The sequence below is a fragment of the Dromaius novaehollandiae genome, chromosome 1, assembly GCF_036370855.1.
Source record: "Dromaius novaehollandiae isolate bDroNov1 chromosome 1, bDroNov1.hap1, whole genome shotgun sequence".
Classification (NCBI taxonomy): Eukaryota; Metazoa; Chordata; class Aves; order Casuariiformes; family Dromaiidae; genus Dromaius; species Dromaius novaehollandiae.
This window is the reverse complement of record NC_088098.1, coordinates 64824334-64841282: the sequence shown is the minus strand read 5'-3', so window position 1 is coordinate 64841282 and position 16949 is coordinate 64824334. Positions and strand designations below refer to the sequence as shown.

At 40.3% G+C, this 16949-nt stretch overlaps 1 protein-coding gene across 5 annotated transcripts in view; it reads right to left on the bottom strand.

Annotated features, from left to right (window-relative positions):
* Nucleotides 1-1411: 1411 nt before the first annotated feature.
* Nucleotides 1412-16949, bottom strand: part of ERC1 (ELKS/RAB6-interacting/CAST family member 1) — a 309324-nt gene continuing 293786 nt past the window's right edge. For all 5 annotated transcript variants that reach the window (XM_026117004.2, XM_064515015.1, XM_064515024.1 and 2 more), the window contains one exon: nucleotides 1412-8522. In XM_026117004.2, the coding sequence (XP_025972789.2) occupies nucleotides 8385-8522 (138 nt within the window). In that variant the 3' untranslated portion in view covers nucleotides 1412-8384. The remainder of the gene's footprint in view (nucleotides 8523-16949) is intronic.

Here is a 16949-nt window from a genome sequence, read left to right as displayed (position 1 = left end):
CACTTATATTGCCTTCAAACTGACAGATATCCCATTGTACAGTAATTGGTTAAATTTATGTGGCATGTGGTTTCATTCAGCTGATCTGGACTCCACTGTAAAAGCCAGGCACACCCTGGCCTGACTGAAATCATGAATTCTCTTCTCAGCCAAAGACACTAAAGTGAACATAAAACAGACTAGGAACCAAAAGGCCAATGGACTCTTCCTTTCAAAGCTCCTGAGACCCTTAATCCCCATGTATCCTTTCTCCACACACTGCTTTATGTGTTTGATTGAAGACCAAGTGATTGAAATCCAATTAGCAGAGGGAGTGGGACTTCCAGGCATTCAGATCAGGATGCCTTTTCCTGTCGCATGTGAAGTCACTGTTACAGAAACAGTAAGTATCTTAAGAGTCCCTTGAAATGATAAATCTACAGAAAGCAGAAAGGATATGGCCAGCAAGAAATTCCGGGGAAAAAGCTGCTGCGCAGATAGACAAAAGGAGAAAGAAACAGGGGGGCTTTAAAAGAGAAATTCATTAGAAAGCAAGTGTTCTGACTTAAAGAAGCCTATTCTCTCGGGGTTCAGTGATAGCTGGGGAGAATCTGGTGGAGTGTGTTTAAAATGCACATTTTTCTATCACCGAGACCCAGTGTTGCAATGCTATTCTCTTTAGAACAGTTAAAAATGCCAGAAAAAGGAGATTTTATAGTGACATTACTCAGGCAATTTCCTGTGTCCTCAAAATGCAGCTGGAAACTGGACACTGGGTGGAATCCATTTCCTTCAGTGTTGCAGTGGGGCACGGGTCATTTTATGTGACAAAGCTGTAACTCTCCTATTTTTATAGCATGCGATGCCTTGGGAACAGGACTTGCATTCTGGTTTCGCGTGGAACATGCTTGCTGGCCTTTGCACAGCGAGTCTTTCCAAACACATTACTCCATAAGATGCGATCCCAAAACTGACTCAACACTGGAGGCACATCTGGGATTCAGTCACTCTTTAGCAACCTTTAAGTCACATTTATTTGAAAAACAGGCAAGAGGGAGAGACAATAGAAACAGCTCGTTCTAAACAGCCTCGCTATATCCACACTTACCTGACCCGCGAGGTTTCAGGAGTAATTGGGACACTCCCGTGACTTGACACTTGCTCACCTTCACCTCACTGGCAGCCTGAGCTGAGGCCCGAGCGCATTGCCAGCCACATGGTGTGGCTGAGACCCCCCGGCAGGGTTGTCCCAGGGGCACCCCGGTGGTCTGCAGATGGGCAACATATCGCACCTCAAGCCTGGTCTCAGAGAAGTGCCACATGGCAGCGGCCAGGGCCACCCAGGGCTCCTCAGCACCTCCAATCCTGCCCACACAGGCAGTGGGCATGGAGCGAAGCACACTGAAATTGACTGAAAGGAAGACGCAGCACAGAGTTTTTAAATAATTTTATAATTTCCTGATGAACTTAGTCTGTGAATAAAAAAAGAAGAAAAAAATGAACAAAGTGTTTATATTATCAAGGCAAAGTTGAATATAACACATTTTCTTTGCAATTTCATTATCCTGTCAGTAACATGACTCCAGCAATAAAACACATACAAGTTGAAGGCAGCGTGTGCACTTGCATCATGGACATCAATGTCTCCCGCTGCTGTTATTTCAAAAAGGAATTCAAGTACACGAGATCCCACACCCAAAGCCTGGCTCCCCGTCCACTAAAGTGCAACGCGTCTCTTCCAAAGCAAATGAGGGATCCATGTCTGTACAGTGGATGCAGCACCCCACAGATTTTTTTTACTGCTTAGGGCAATCCCCTAGATTGTCCCCATAAACAATTTGTAAACCAGAACCTGGTGTGCGGCCCTCATCATTTACTGACTTGGAGGGAAACAGCAATATACTATTTCAGTGGGCTTGGAGCAGCATGTTAGACAAGCACAGAAATTATCCCCCTGTTCATGGTCCCATCTGATTCACTGTCCTTCAGAATTTGAATAGATAAAGGCATTTGCCAACACAACCTTCCCAGATATACCGTAACAAGCGTTTCAGTAAGGGCCAAATGCGACTGCCTCTGCGCAGGCGTGGAGGACAGACATCTTCCCCTCTATTGCTAAATGAAATGCAAAGAGTTGTCGCACTTTGCTGGGACTGAGATTTAGCCACAGCTGTGGAGAGCTGGGAAGATGGGGTAGGTTACAGGAGCAATGTCTACTCAAGACTGGCTGCAAATCTGGATTTTAGACAACCACGTTTTACAATGTACGAGACTACACACAGGTGATAAAGAGATCCCTTTTTTGTCAGTTTCCAAATGAAAAAAAAAACCACGTTTTGAACAAAAACCCACCATAGCATTCAGAACCTAAAGTGGAAATGCAAGAAGTTTAAAAGCAAAACTGATCCACTTGATTTTCAAGATCCAAACTAGAAGTGCAAAATGCAGACAAATAGCATGTGATAAATCAACTTGATATAAAAAATACATTCATTTAACAAAATTCTTTACCTAGCATCACAGGTAAAGTGATTTGCGTGGGTTTTTTGTTTACATTGCATGATGGTTTATCCTCACATTGTTCCTTTAAAGCAGTGCAGTCTTTGCTGTAACGGCAGCAGAGGCAGCTGCTAGTCCTTTAACGTAACACAATCAATTGTGGATATGCAATCAATATGGGACACAAAGAGATACAATTTTTTAAACGGGCATGCATGCAACTAATAACTGTATTATGCAATCTATGCTTGTACATGTCCCTGGCATTTACAGATGTAATGCAGAAAACAGTGAAAACTTGGCCAAAAATATTTGACCATTTTCATCAACATTTCATAGTTTAAGCGACAACCAGTGTAGATAATTGTCACTAGAAAAGACTGGTTTCTAAAATACTGTTTCATTTTCCCCATTTCTGTATGACATGTGTAGCATGTACAGTATAAAACTGGGAAAGCTTGAATTTAAACTACAGGGTTCGTAGCATTTCCTAAGAGGCCAAGCTGTCTTGGACCTCAAAAGCCTGTTAAAGGCAACTGGTTATAATTATGAGCCCACAAATCCTTTTCCGTACAATCCTGAGAGGAGGAGTCATGGCTTTGTTACTCTTTACTTGAATTCCTTTTGATGAAATTTATTTTTATATATTTTTAAAACACATCTTTTTCAGTTCTACTACTATCTTTTTTAATCCGACAACAGACACACATTGTTGGTAACTGCCCCAGCCTTAGGACCACACAGACAATATCGACAAGCAGAAAACAAAACAGGAAAAAAAAACCCTGCAAAAGTCAGGAGAGGTACTGATGACAGGGTTACAGCACTCACCACACACACTGGAAAAAGTCAGGATTTTTGCGTTTATGCTTTTGACACTAAAAAGTTTTGAAACAGTTTCTCTTTTTTTTAAAAAATAGTCAGCGGACACAGCCATTTTGTTCAGAAGGATTTGCTTGTTGTGTAAGGTTCCTTCCATTTACGTGGAAAAAACAATTAAAAATGTTGCTCTGTTTAAAAAAAACCCCCGGCACTTGTGTATTCCTTGCCACCCTGCCCGGACTGGGAGCTTGGCCGAGAGCTGCTCTTGCCAGCTGCAGCAGCCCAGGGCGCCCTTTGCCTGACCCTCCCACCCCACTGGCTTCACTGGGGCAGTGTTAGTTATCCATAAACCTCCGGTTCCTCTCTCTCGGTCCCTGTTTTCAGTGCAGATGGGGAGCTGAGCAGAGGCTTCGTTCGCTATCGGATGCCTTGTTTGTACTATTTCCCTTTTCATTTCATCAGTCACTGAGGAATACGTGCATTACTGATCTAGCAAAACTTGTACTTTACAAGGGGATCAGCACACTGATTCTTTACACCCTTGGTAAAGAACCCCTCAGTGGCCACCATTGGCAGTTAGTGCAGGAGTGGGGATGCAGCCCTGTTAACCCTTTAGCAGATGTAGAAATTTCCCAACATATTGAGCATTAGCAGCAGAACAGGTGGGAGTTACGGGGCTAAAGAAAACCGAGGCCCCTTGGTTCAGAAAATAGGGTTAAGTGTACAGGATCTTTGACATTAATGCTCCTTTGTGCAAAATACTGAGAGCCACAAAGTACCAGAAAATCTGATAGAGAAGGTATATTCCAGCAGTACAATCAGAAACAGCACATACGGCACGTGCATCACGTGACCATCACGTTCCATCCCCTGGACTTGGCAAAAAATAGATAATCCAAGGAGGGTTTGGCATTTCCTAGAGGGAAAGCTGGTTAAAGGCAGTCAAAATGAGAGATAATACCAGAAGCTTAGAGTTTCATTTGGGATGCACTCCAGTCAGTTCTTCTTCCAATCACAAAACAGTGCTAATGCTCTCACGCTGCAATTCTAGTGTTGTAAAGTCCTTTTAGTGTTTCTAAATGAGGTTTGATTCAGAGGAAAATATGACCCTGGACTCCTGGAGATCATGAACAAGCATAGTAGGAGAGTCAGCTTTTACACTGTACATGGGCTTCAGGCTTGAGTTATTTTTTAGCTAAAACCCAGCTAAAATAACCTACTTAAAATCTTCTACAGAGAGCTCCTCAAGTCCTTACATCTCTCAGGTTCTCTATAAATAACAGCTTGAAAGGAAAAAAATTAAAACAATTAAAACTTTCACAACTGTCTTAGCAACTGTAAATTCATTAAACAGGAGGAGAAAAAGCAAGTTTCCATAGATGCCCTGGGAACTGCACTCTGGGGTCAAGAAGCAGGAAAGGCACCTGAATTTCCTAGAATTACCACTGTGTTGTATGACTGTTGCTCTAGGAAACTGTCCGGGTCTCCCTGGCTGCTGACATCTGGATATAAGATTTTGAAAGAGTTGTGGTGGGCTGGGCAACTGGATGAGCATCCCAGTATGTGCACACACGTGCCCCTTCTGCCTTGTGCCTGATATGCCACACCTTGATGAATTATGATGACAGAGTCCATCACTTAACCTAAGGCCAATGGTGTGGTATTCCATGCAAAAGAAAAGAAAAACCATCACTTGTCATGTTCGGCATTAAATCATGGCCAGCAGCATCTCCCAAACCACATAGTTCCTTGAGCTATTCAACATGACAAGATCTCTATCTAAGCAGGATGGAGAGTGTATTCGAAATATTTCAATGGAGATCAAGTCAGATCAAGTCTGTTCCCAGATGAGATCTGCTTTCTCCATGCAAGCCCTTTACTGAGGTCTAAGATCAATGCTTAAGATGGTTAAGTCTAGAAGCCCTAGAAGATAACAGTAGTTAATGACAAAAATTGCAAAGGCCCAATAATCCAGATGGGAGGAACAGCAGGTGTGTGGCTTGGAGATAAAGACCAAATGGCCAGTGTGAAAACTAGCCAGGTTTGACAAATCCTTTCAAGGAAGAGGCTGGGAGACATGTAGAGTGTAAACAGTGAGATTCACCTGGTTTCAACTGTGTGGGTCTTGCACACGCTGTCAAGCCAGCAACATGCCCTTTGCTGAGGCACTTTTGATTCTAGAAATGTAGCCACAGGCTGGCAGCTGAGTTAAAGACCCAGAAGAACCAGCACTGAAAACCCAACTTTTCCTGTGATGTCTGGGCTAAGCAGCAAACAAGTGGAACTGAAATAACAGCCAGAAATGACCACCCCCGCCTCCCCTCCCCTCACCCTTCCCCTACAGCAGAAACACTATCGAGGACCATCTCAGTAAGAGGTTTACAAGCAGGAGTCATTTGAACCATCGATAAGGGAAATTCCACAGCCTCTCACAGAGGAGGGATTGTTTTACAGCAGGGAACCAGGGCAGCTGGAGATTTGACCATATAAGTTAATGAGATAGCCAGGACTGGTGGTGGTGGTGCGATGATGTTAGGCTGATGGCTGTGATGGTTTTACAGGCAGCATTAAATTCCTTGAGTGAGTAATTAGGGGTGATGAAGAAAAAGCAAGAGGAAAGATTTCAAAACAACGGCTTCTATCAAAACGTGCTGACTCAAATAATAAGGCCAAGGGGGTGGTTCTGGTATGAGGCACGGCTCACTGGTATGTACAGTCACCGTCTACATGCCTTCCGGTAGTTCCCCCTCGCAAATGTTTGGGTTCCCATTACTCTCCTGTTCCACGACAAAAAAAAGCTGCAGACAGAGGCTATTACTACAGCAAGAACTAAAGTTACATTTCCTGATTTGCAAAGCACTGGCAGTTCAAAACATGCCAAAGGTGTGAACCACTTCTGTTCTGGAGACTTAGTTATGGTTATTGATACTGTTTATTCTTCTGAAGAAGACTGCAGGTGAAAACATTCTTTTGGGTACCCTAGCCAGAAAGGATTTTACTGATGGTGTTGTTTATCGCAGAGTGTTGATGACCCACTAGATCCTTTGATAATCATTAAAGTAGAACAAATTTGGATGCGACTTACTTTAAATCAATTAGTTTTCAATATAGTCTATATAGGTATAAAAAGGATCTGCCAATCTTGCCCAATGTGCTGGTTTGAGAAAAACACGGTGCATTTAACTTAAACTTCTGCTGATCTCCTTTCCATTAGAAGAAATCAGTCATTTCTAAAGATAAAAATAAGACAAAGACATACAGGGGACCTCTGCTGTGGATTTAAAAAACAAAGAAATGAAGTTTTCCTGAAAGTGACTGAGACATTTTACTTAGCATAACAGTTTAGTGACTAAGCTCAAAATGTAGTAAGTTATATGAAATTAAACTGCAGGCTCTGAATGGGAGGTTTACTGAGAGATGGACTATGAACACTGTAATCAGCTGATATTTCTAGAATTTGTAAAATCAGTTAGAGCTACAGCAACAGCCGCAGGAGTCAGGAGATTCATAATTAGGAAAAAAAAGAGACTAGGAAGCCAAGATTCCTTCCACTGCCGTGTCAATGGTTGCTCTCCTTTCCTCCTCCTCTTGTTCTCTTAAGTAATATGAGAAAGTTAAAGGGGAATAATTCCTCTAAGGAGCACCTGGGGAGTTGTTAAAGGGTTCTGTCCTGCAGGTGCCCCCAGACACACACAACTGTTAGCAGCCGGGAAAGCATGCACCCCCCCCCATTAATGCAGAGTCCCAGAATGAACACCACGTCCTACTCATAAAATGGGATTCCGATTTGTTCCCCCAGTGACAAACCAATCTGCTCTTGGAGGTCATGTTACCTGTCAGCAGGGGCTTTAACAAGAGTCAAAGACTGATGAGAGCAAGACCATGGCCTCATATACATCAAGAACTGCATTGGTTTAACTAAAGCTGTGATGTTATACCTACGTATTCAGCTGGGTGCCAACTCCAGCAGAGATGCTGCTCTTTTTATGGATGGGTTATTGCTCTGAATTCAGACTGATTCCCTGTCAACCTAAGCTAAACCAAAATAAATTAAATTTTAATTATAGTAAGAACTATTTACCAGTTTACCTAAATTAGTTTTAAAATCATACTTTTAAATGATGCAATTATCTCCTGTAGGAAATGCCTAAGACTATTCTGATGGCAGCTAATGTTCACAAAGCTATTGCCTGAAAAATTATCAATGGGCAAACTATACAAGTTAAGTCCGGGGGGCGGACCTGCTGACCACACCTGCTTGAAAGAAGAGAGCTCTCTATAAAATAGGAACTTTAGAGATATAGGGGATGTAACCTACGATGGGAAAGCTCAGCTAAAAAACCCAAGAAGCCAACAGATGAAAACAATTACCTGAAAATATGCCACACTCAGCACTTCAGAGTCAGATCAGCGAACAATAAAAATCAAAGTTAAGTAAACAGAAAGTACCAATATGCCTACCTTCTTCCCCAGCTGCTAGATGAAGTAGCTAACAGAACCAAACAGGGAAGCTTTCCTTTCCTCTCTTTGCTAGTTAAGAACATAAGAACATTGAGATAGGCAGTGAGACCTGAGCTAGCTAGCTGATGCTGGCCAATTGTGAGCCATAATCACAGCACACTCGGTTTTAGGTTTTAGCACTACGAAATTTAGGCTTTCAGCTTTTATGAAAAAAAAAAGAAGCAATAAATGAATAAAAGGCAAAGTCTACCCTTCCGCAACCCGAATTAGAGCTACTTGGATTCAGTGGCTCACCTCTTTTTTGCTTAACAGACTTGGAAGAGCTCTGCTTAACTGTATCTGAAAGTCACAATACCAACAACAAAATCGACGGGCAAGTGGATTATAAAGTAGAAAGGCAGTGAGAAGATGAATGCAACCATGATTGACTAATCATAGACTGGAAGAACCTAGGGAGCACATAGTTTTTTGAGTTTTTTTTGCTTTTGTTTTCTTTGCAAAAGGTGCACCAGAAGTTTCTATTCCATTTTCTGTCTTTCATGTTCCTCTCCATTCTCATGACTCCTTGGACTGACTGGGTTTGGCCACGGGGTGCGCTGCTCCGCTGAGGCCGGTGGCTGAGGTCATGATGACTCCTCGAGTGCATTGACGACTTGCTCCAGGATGTCAGGGCAGTGATCAGCTATCTGCTGTAAGATGGCATTGGCAAACTCCTGCAGCTCCACGCTTTCCTTCTCACCCTTTTCTAACTCGTCGTGAAGCTGCAAGAAACAAACACAGCCCCTTTTATTCACTGATATTAAACACGCTCATTGTATCACAAGTCCTGCCCAGAAGGCTCAGCATTAAACTGAAACAATATTTTTAGAAAGGGAGCTAGCAGCGGTATAACATGCTGGACACTTAACAGGATTGATGTCTTTCCTTGGTGACTCTCTCATCAGCCTACAGAAACTGGCCAAGTCCCCCCTCTTTGTTTCACGTTATCACTCTACAGGGACCGGGCTTGTGACCTTCCCGGTTAAGGTCATGTCAACATGGGGAAACTAAGTGGCTTAACTGTTCCAGAATAAATTGTTTTATGATAACTATCTAGAAAAGCTTCCTCTGTAGAATACTCTGCTGAAAGCAACTGAATTCTGGAAGAAACACGGCATTTTGCTAGTATATTAATTATTTTAAACAATGTGACTTTTACTCGGGAATAACAGGATGTTTCACAGGATACTACTTTAGAATTACTTCCTACATGAAATCAATAAAAATGCCATATTCACTGTCAATCAGAATTCTAAGTTATATACAGAAATACTCATTTTGCTCAGAGACTATACTTTCTAACTCAGTCATAAGCATACTATCTGGGATTGTGCTGGGGCACACACATTTTTTGTTTACTAACTATAAGCTTCCTATTTGATTATTCTTTGTTCAGATTAGTACAATGCCAGTCAGAATTCAGCTCAAAATGAGACATGGAACTTTAAAACTTTGTCTTATTCATTTTTTGTATAGTCTATAAACTGCGTTTTTCCAGCAAGTGGTATTGCAAACCTGCCACCCATGTTGGAGTATATGTGAATACAGTGTCTAGCTCTGAGTCTAACACCACTGCCATAATTAGGGGCCCACAGAATCTTAATGAAGAGCAGGAAACGTCTGCCTTTAGTAACCTATTTATCCAACCAGGAACTGATAAAATCCATGCTAGTCTGTGAACTGTGCAGAATCCCAGGTAAGGCTGTAATTTGTGCAGGCATTTTAGGCATTGCTGTAGTCACAATGGTGTAAGGAGCTAACAGAACAAGGAGAAGCAGCATCTCTTATTAGACCATTATTAGATGATACAGTCAGATAAACTGGACAAGCTTTCGAGCATATACCTCTTTCATATACTATATATTCAAAACAAAACCCTCATCTGCTTTTCCAGGGATATAATTTGTTCTAATAAAATATACTCCCTATGAATGGAAGGCAAGCATGTTTGTAGCAGGTACATACAACTCTTAGATGGATTCTGAAGTTTACTGTAAGCTTTTGCATTCAAAGTTCTTTGTTATTTTGAGCAGCTGTAACAACTAGTTTATCTATTTCTGAAGCTGCATTTTTAAACTTCATTGTTTTGAGTTTCTAGTATTATCTGACCATCCTGCAACATTTTTTTACCCTTAGGTTAGTAATATGCTATTTCTACTGTTGCAATACATTTTTACTGGAACTGTACAGTGTCCACATGCGACATGGAAAGAATGTCAAATCGGAATTTTTCATCCATGAAGGGATAGTTGGTCATTGCTATATGAATTTCTTGATTTATATTTTGTACTTCTGTAACATTGCTCATTATATAAACAGAGAGACCTGCCAGCCATCAGGACAAGAGAGTTTTGTGTTCGCCTTAGTAAGAGTACAATGCAGTGGGAAAGGTTATAGTTCTACAGTTGAACTTTTAATCACATACAACAGAATGTCTCTAGTGATGGTATCAAGCAAGACATAGGAGATGGTTATGGGATTAACAGGGTTACTGCAAGAAATACCGCATAAAAACAAAGAACCTAAGAATGACTACAGAATAAATACAAGAGCATTTTAAGGAAACTATAGTATAGACTTCTATAGACAAAAGTGAGAGAAAGGAAATTAAAATGGTAAGCCTGCTGCACTATTCCCTTTACTAGGCAGAGTAGCATATAGTAAATTATTTGGGCTTTGCATGCAGAATGTTAGTTTAATGCGTTCTTATGTGCTTTGTTCCTACTGGCTGCTGTACTCACAGAACAGCTACATGAATTTGAGGGGCTTATGCCAAGAATCACAATGCAAGAGCAACCTGATCCTGCTTCTCAGAGTGACATGAGCTAGGGAAGTGGGGAAAATGAGAGGGAGGGGAGTACTCTGGGCTCTGTAAGAGCTCTCAGGGGAGAAAGGGAGGAGGGAGGGGATTCAGAAGTAACCCATAAAGGCTCAGAAACGGCATGCTGTGGATATGTGATTAGCTCAGTTCCAACAGCCTGGCAGAATTATTAGTCGGGAACTTGCAATGGATGGATAAGCCTAGGAGAGATCCCGTCAGCAAACAGGATTGAAAGAGTCAACACAGTCAGCTAGGAGCAGGGCTGAATATTAAAAGCCAGGAGACTTGGTGTCAGGAACTATGTTCCGAGTCTCAGGTTGCTCAGTCTAGCAAAACTCCAGCAGCTCACATGGCCCTGGCTGTAGCAGCCTGCAAACCACCTACTGCTGGTAAATTCACACGATTGGTTTTAGTATTGAACTACGAGGTACAGCTTCCTTGGCTTCTCAGGCCACAACAAAAGATTTCATGGTGATATTAATCAGAAGGGTGTAAGTCCATGGAGGTGAGGGAAGAGAGGAAGTAATGGGAGAAGAAGCAAATGATGTATTTCTCCTTTGCTTCCTCCATCCCCTTGCAGGAGTCTCTCCTCAGCTCTTGATTTGAGAGAGCAGAACCGGGAGAGGGCAGTGTTAGCAGGGAAAGCAAGACCGCGCTTCCGTCGGGCCGCCGGGCTCCTAGCGGGGATGTGTCCTCCAGGCATTTCAGCCACATCTCTCAGGTGAAACCCCAGGACAGGATAAAGCAGTTAAGTAATCAACAGAGAGTAATCAAAAGACCGCAAAGGGATTCATTTTCGAAACAGAAAAGAGACTGGTGGACACAAAAGGATCCTATAGGTTATCTTCTGCAGAGTAACACTGCAAAGTCAGTGATTCCTTGGTTTCTTGCTGTATTATTTATCACATGTGCAAATGTATGTGTAATACCAAGACTGCTTATAAAATCAAGATAAGCACAATAAAATGAGCCCATGCTGGAGCTAAAATAAATCAAATGAAACCAAAAGTAGCAAACTTAACCAGATGAAGAAAATGTTTCTAAGAAATAAGTTCTGGAGCATCAAAAAGGAGATTGTTCTGAACACTGAAGTCAAGCAGTAATGCTTTGCAAATTAACATATGCTGCCTTGCATGTGCCTGCGCAGAAACGCTTTTGAAGAAAGTAGCACTGAGGTTGCTAGCTTCAGAACACCTAAGTTTAATACTGTGACCTTCACTTAAACAAAGCCATAGTAATTCGCTGTGTAGCTGGTCACAGCATTTCTATATCATCCATATAATCTCCATTTATATCATTCATTTTAGAAACATCTGGGACCAAAATATGTCACTTCTCATTCAGACAAGCTTCTTAATGGGGAACATCCAGTTCTCCATGGTATAATTTGATTCAGTTTGCAGTCTGAAACGTTAGTGAACTTTCCCTAAAATTATTATAATCAATTCTGCTCCTGGTTTCCCAGATGATCTTGTTGTGAATGCAAAAGAAAGTAGTGTTATCCTCCCCAGGCCCTTTTTCTATGAAAATAAGGGAGTGTTAATACTCCATCTTTTTTGTTGGCTTTTTCAGCCCAGGATATGATGAAATTCATACACTTCCCTCATGGAAATGAGAAGAGAAAAGAAATCATAAAAATGAGAAAAGAGAAGAAAAAGCCAGGTATATATGTCTAGCTGATGACAAGTGAAAAAAGGCAACTCAGAAAGAAACAGATAGAAAGGACTCCAGAAGCAGCTTCATAGTATTTGTATTTTATCTACAGATAGAAGAACAAGAAGTACCTTCAGTGTCTCAGGGGAATATAAACTTTCAGATTATCAGCAATAGATTCAGACAGTTTGCACCACTGCTGCCTTCCTGGATTTAGAACAAGTCATAATAAGAATACCTTGCCATTTGCAGTTTCAGTGCATTAGTGAAAAAAAAATCACCATGAATTTAGCTTGCATTGTGCTTCTCTGGTCCAAGATATTTCAGAGACTATTTAAAGACTGAAGGACTGATTGACATTCATATTTCTTAGATGCATTAGGTGAATTAGAACCTTACTGACATTTGCTTATTCTATTATGCATTAGCAGCTTATGCTAAGAACCTTTTAAATGTACTTTTATGAACCTCAAAGTGTTACTTTCCTCCTATTAATAATTCTGAGCAAACACTGATAAAAAAAAGGCAAACAAAAATAAAGTTATATCCCATATAGAAGAGTTTGAGGCTTGGACAGTAAAACTCAATGTAGGACATGAAGTACTTGTAAGAGAGCAAAAAAGGAAAGTTTACTACAGGACTTCTGTAAGGCTACAATATAGGGATTGGAACTAGGTTTCCGCCAAAATTTGGGTATTTCTAGATCAAACTATGATTAGTCTGAAAAATATGTTTAAAGCTTAAAATCACAAAAATAAGTGACAGAAAGAAATTCAACTGATTTGATCTTAACCTCTTTTTTCTTTTAAACCAAAATAAATATAAGTCACACAACACTGTATCTTAGGCAAAAGGTCAACAGCTTTTCCATCTCCCCAAACCAACTTATGTAAATAGGTATGTATGAAGTAGTAAGAACCAATTACATACAATCCTTTTTTTCCCCTCAACTTTATTAGACATATAATAATGCCAAAAAAAGGTATAGGGATATTGAAAAAAAAAAGTTTGGGATTTCCATGTAAAAAGAAGAAGATTTTTTTTCACATAGTCTCTTAAATACTTCTGTTCTATCTGGAAATTTTTTTTCTTTTAGCTCTTTAAAAATATTTAACATGCTATTTAAAAAAATTTCAAAGTGAACATTTTGACTTGTCTTTTTAAAATAATGTAAATTTTAAAAATGTGTTTAAATTTTTTTGGTCAAAATTATTTACAACATTTGAATAGAATTCACAACCGATTTTGAGAAATAAACCACCAGAAATTGGTTGAGGGCTACTGTGAAATATATTTGAAATAATTTTGTACATGGGATTTATTCTGCATTCCTGAGCATCTCTAAGCCTTGCCAGTAGCAGAAATCTTATTATTTCCTTGCTAATTAATGAATTGCAAAAGGTCAAAAATGGGAAGAAGGAATAAAATAAGTATCTGTAAATCATATTTTGTATTTGATTAGGGAAGTTTGTGAATCCTGCACTTGCAAGTAATACAGCCATTCTCTGTAAACAACAGCAGTCATTTCAGAGTCAGAGGACAATTCTGTGTTCATGTGAATTCTGGTTCACATTATGCACTGAAAATAAATGCTGTTAACATGTACAGAAATGTATTATTCAGCGGATAAGCAAAATAATAATCATTGCCTGTATCACAGGGCTACCTGCTAGGACACCCCGCCCCACTTTGAACTAAGCATACATAATACAGGCAAACCCCACAATCCTAATCCTTAAAAATTCACAATTCTGCATGTTAAAGGGATTGTGAGAAAAGAGGTTAAGCAACTACTCACACTAATTTCAGTTTTCACATGTTACCTTGTATGTCAAGTCACTTTCTTGATGCCAGATTAGTAGACACTACAATCACTCTGTAATTTATACTTAGCACATGCTGCTTCATTTCTCTACTGGTGAATTAGGCATGTTTCCATAGGAACTATACATAACTATTCTAGGCAGTAGTGAAAAATCACAAGCTGGGGAGAGCTTACCTGTCTACAAGACAAATCTGAAAAACTCTCTTAGAAGTCCTAATTTACGAGTTTTGAAAAAGGCTTTTTAAAGGGTAGAACAGAGGGTGGGGGCCCAGCTAAAATTTTGTATCTGCACAGGGCAAAACACGTAAGAAAGAACAAAGCAGGAACTACTTAAATGAAATTACTATGTACTGTAACAACTTTGTGTTACATGCATCTGTTTACGTCAAGATCAGAACTTCAACTTCCAACTCTTTCCACACCATTTGTTTCTCTTTAAGAGAAAGGACAGATCCCAGCAGTTTGTTTATTACAAAGTGATGAAGAATCTTTTTAGGTCTAAAATTTTTGACAGATATTCCAAGAAGGAAATTTCAGCGGAGTATTTTGGTTTCACACAACCCAGTGAGCTGAACTCAAGCAAACAGAGGAGGCAGCTGCCCCTGCCTGTGGCTCCTTTTGCAGTCACAGGATGCCCACGGAGCCTCCCACATGGCCCCCTGGCACAACCAGCCACAGTCAACAGCGGTATCTCACACTTCCATCAACTTTCCAAAAAATTCCATGAGTACCGCAGCATCTGAGCAAAGTACAGAGTAACAGATGCTTCTCAAGAGGCCCTCTAAAAAATTAGGCTCAGGTTGGTATACCTCCTGCTTGTAGCAGCCACTTGAAATGACACCATGGTAAATTTTAGCCAACACACACACACACACACACACACACACACACACACACACACACACACACAGCACTTGACTATATCCTGAAAGCACTGTTTTTCTTTTCATACTGGTCCTTTTGAGTTAAGAATAATTAATGTTACTGATTGATAGTTATTACATTATTAATACTGATTGATATTTTATTCAAAATGAATAATAGCAATTCCATGGACAGATAAGAAAGGATAATGGTATGCTAGAGTCAAGTCAACTTAGGGCTAATGATTGATTTCTATTACAATTTAAGAACTGTCACACTGATCCCAGGTTCTTATCCTCACCTGTAAAGACAATTTCTTATGAAAATAAAAAATGCTATAAAACGTACACATTTTAGAGAGTTCCTGCATCAATTATTTTCTTCACTGAACTCAGGAAATACATTTGTACACAAAGTAGTATATAAATTGTTGTAATTATTACTTATAATTTCTAACAGAGTCCAGAAGTGGGCTGCTTAACTTTAAAATACATTACGCATTCCCAAAAGATTATAAATTAAAAGCAAATGACATAAATCAGGTGGGCAAGATAACAAGCTAATAGAAGAGAGGTCAGAGAAGGAAGACGGGGCAATATAGTAATTTAGAAAGGATAAATACAAAACAGCAGAGTAAGTAATTTCTTTAGAGAAACTAAGTAAGTTGAACAACTTGTCATAGATGATACAGAAGTAAGAACACGAGAAATCTGAACAAAAAAGCATAATAGAAGTTTATAAAATATCTATTTACAATTTAGAGTTAAGTTTATCCTGCTTACAATATGGCTTGCATAGCAAATCAAAATGCATGCTTAATACCTCCAAATTCAGTAGGGACATACACAATTTTAAAATTGTATTTTAAAGCCAGATATATGTGGTCTGGTGTCCTTTCATATGAAAAGCTTAGCAATGGATGTTGTTACAATAAACTTTGCTGACAGTGAAGTTAAGATGAAATGCAAATTATGCTTTTTGGAGCTAGGCCATCACTGCTTAGCCAATATTGCAGGTTGCAACTGATATAGGAAAGTGACATTATCACCTTTTTTCCTTCCTCTACTTTTGAGCAGCAGTGCAGAAAAGAAATTACTGATTTCTTAGGAGAAGATGAACAGCTAGGAACACTGAGACCATCCATGCTTTCTCTGAAGCTGCTATACAGGGAGAGGGAAGAGGAGCTTTCTTTCACTGCAAAGGCTCTTTTTTAGGACAGTGAAGATTTTCGAAAGAGCCTCTCTCTGTAACTCACAGCCCGAGCAGCTGCAGGATGTGCAAAACCACATCAGCAGTGGTATGAGACAAGCTCCTGCAGCAGGTGTCCGCTCAGAGAGCATCTCATGGAAATACACCTGCCAACATGGTACTGGCTGCCCTCAACGCGCAGGTCACAGCGCGAATGCTGCTGGAAACACACTGGGGAAAAAAGGGAGTAGGTTATGCAGGATGGGAAGAAAACGGTGCCTGGGGGCAGCCAGAAACAGCCAGGACGCCCAGCAGCCTGGCTGCGGCCAGGACCCTGTCTGACATGGCCGGCAAGAGCCACGGCTGGCAGGAGCCGGTCAAATGGAGCAAAGGGGACAGAGAGGGCAGGGATGGCTGTGTACAGTGGGCAAAATGTTTCCCACTACTACTCCTACACTAAAGAAAATTATTTTAATCCTCATCTATTACAGGAAAAATTTTTTAAGAGCCACCTTCATTTTATGACCTATTAAAAATAAAAAGCTCTCCCAAATACAAGGTTCCACACTTTTTCACAGCTGGATTGGAAGCAATGAAAAACATTTTTAATACTGGTTAAGCTATTAATAGAACAAACACGGTTGTATATTATTAATCTATCTGGTTGTCTCTGCCTTTAAACTTTCTCAGATTGCTGCCTTCCAACCACAATACAGCACACCAACAGCAACATTTAAATGTTGGTTTTCAGCAAGTTCCTTTTTCTTGTCTACTTTTTTCTTTTGTGACAATAAGAGA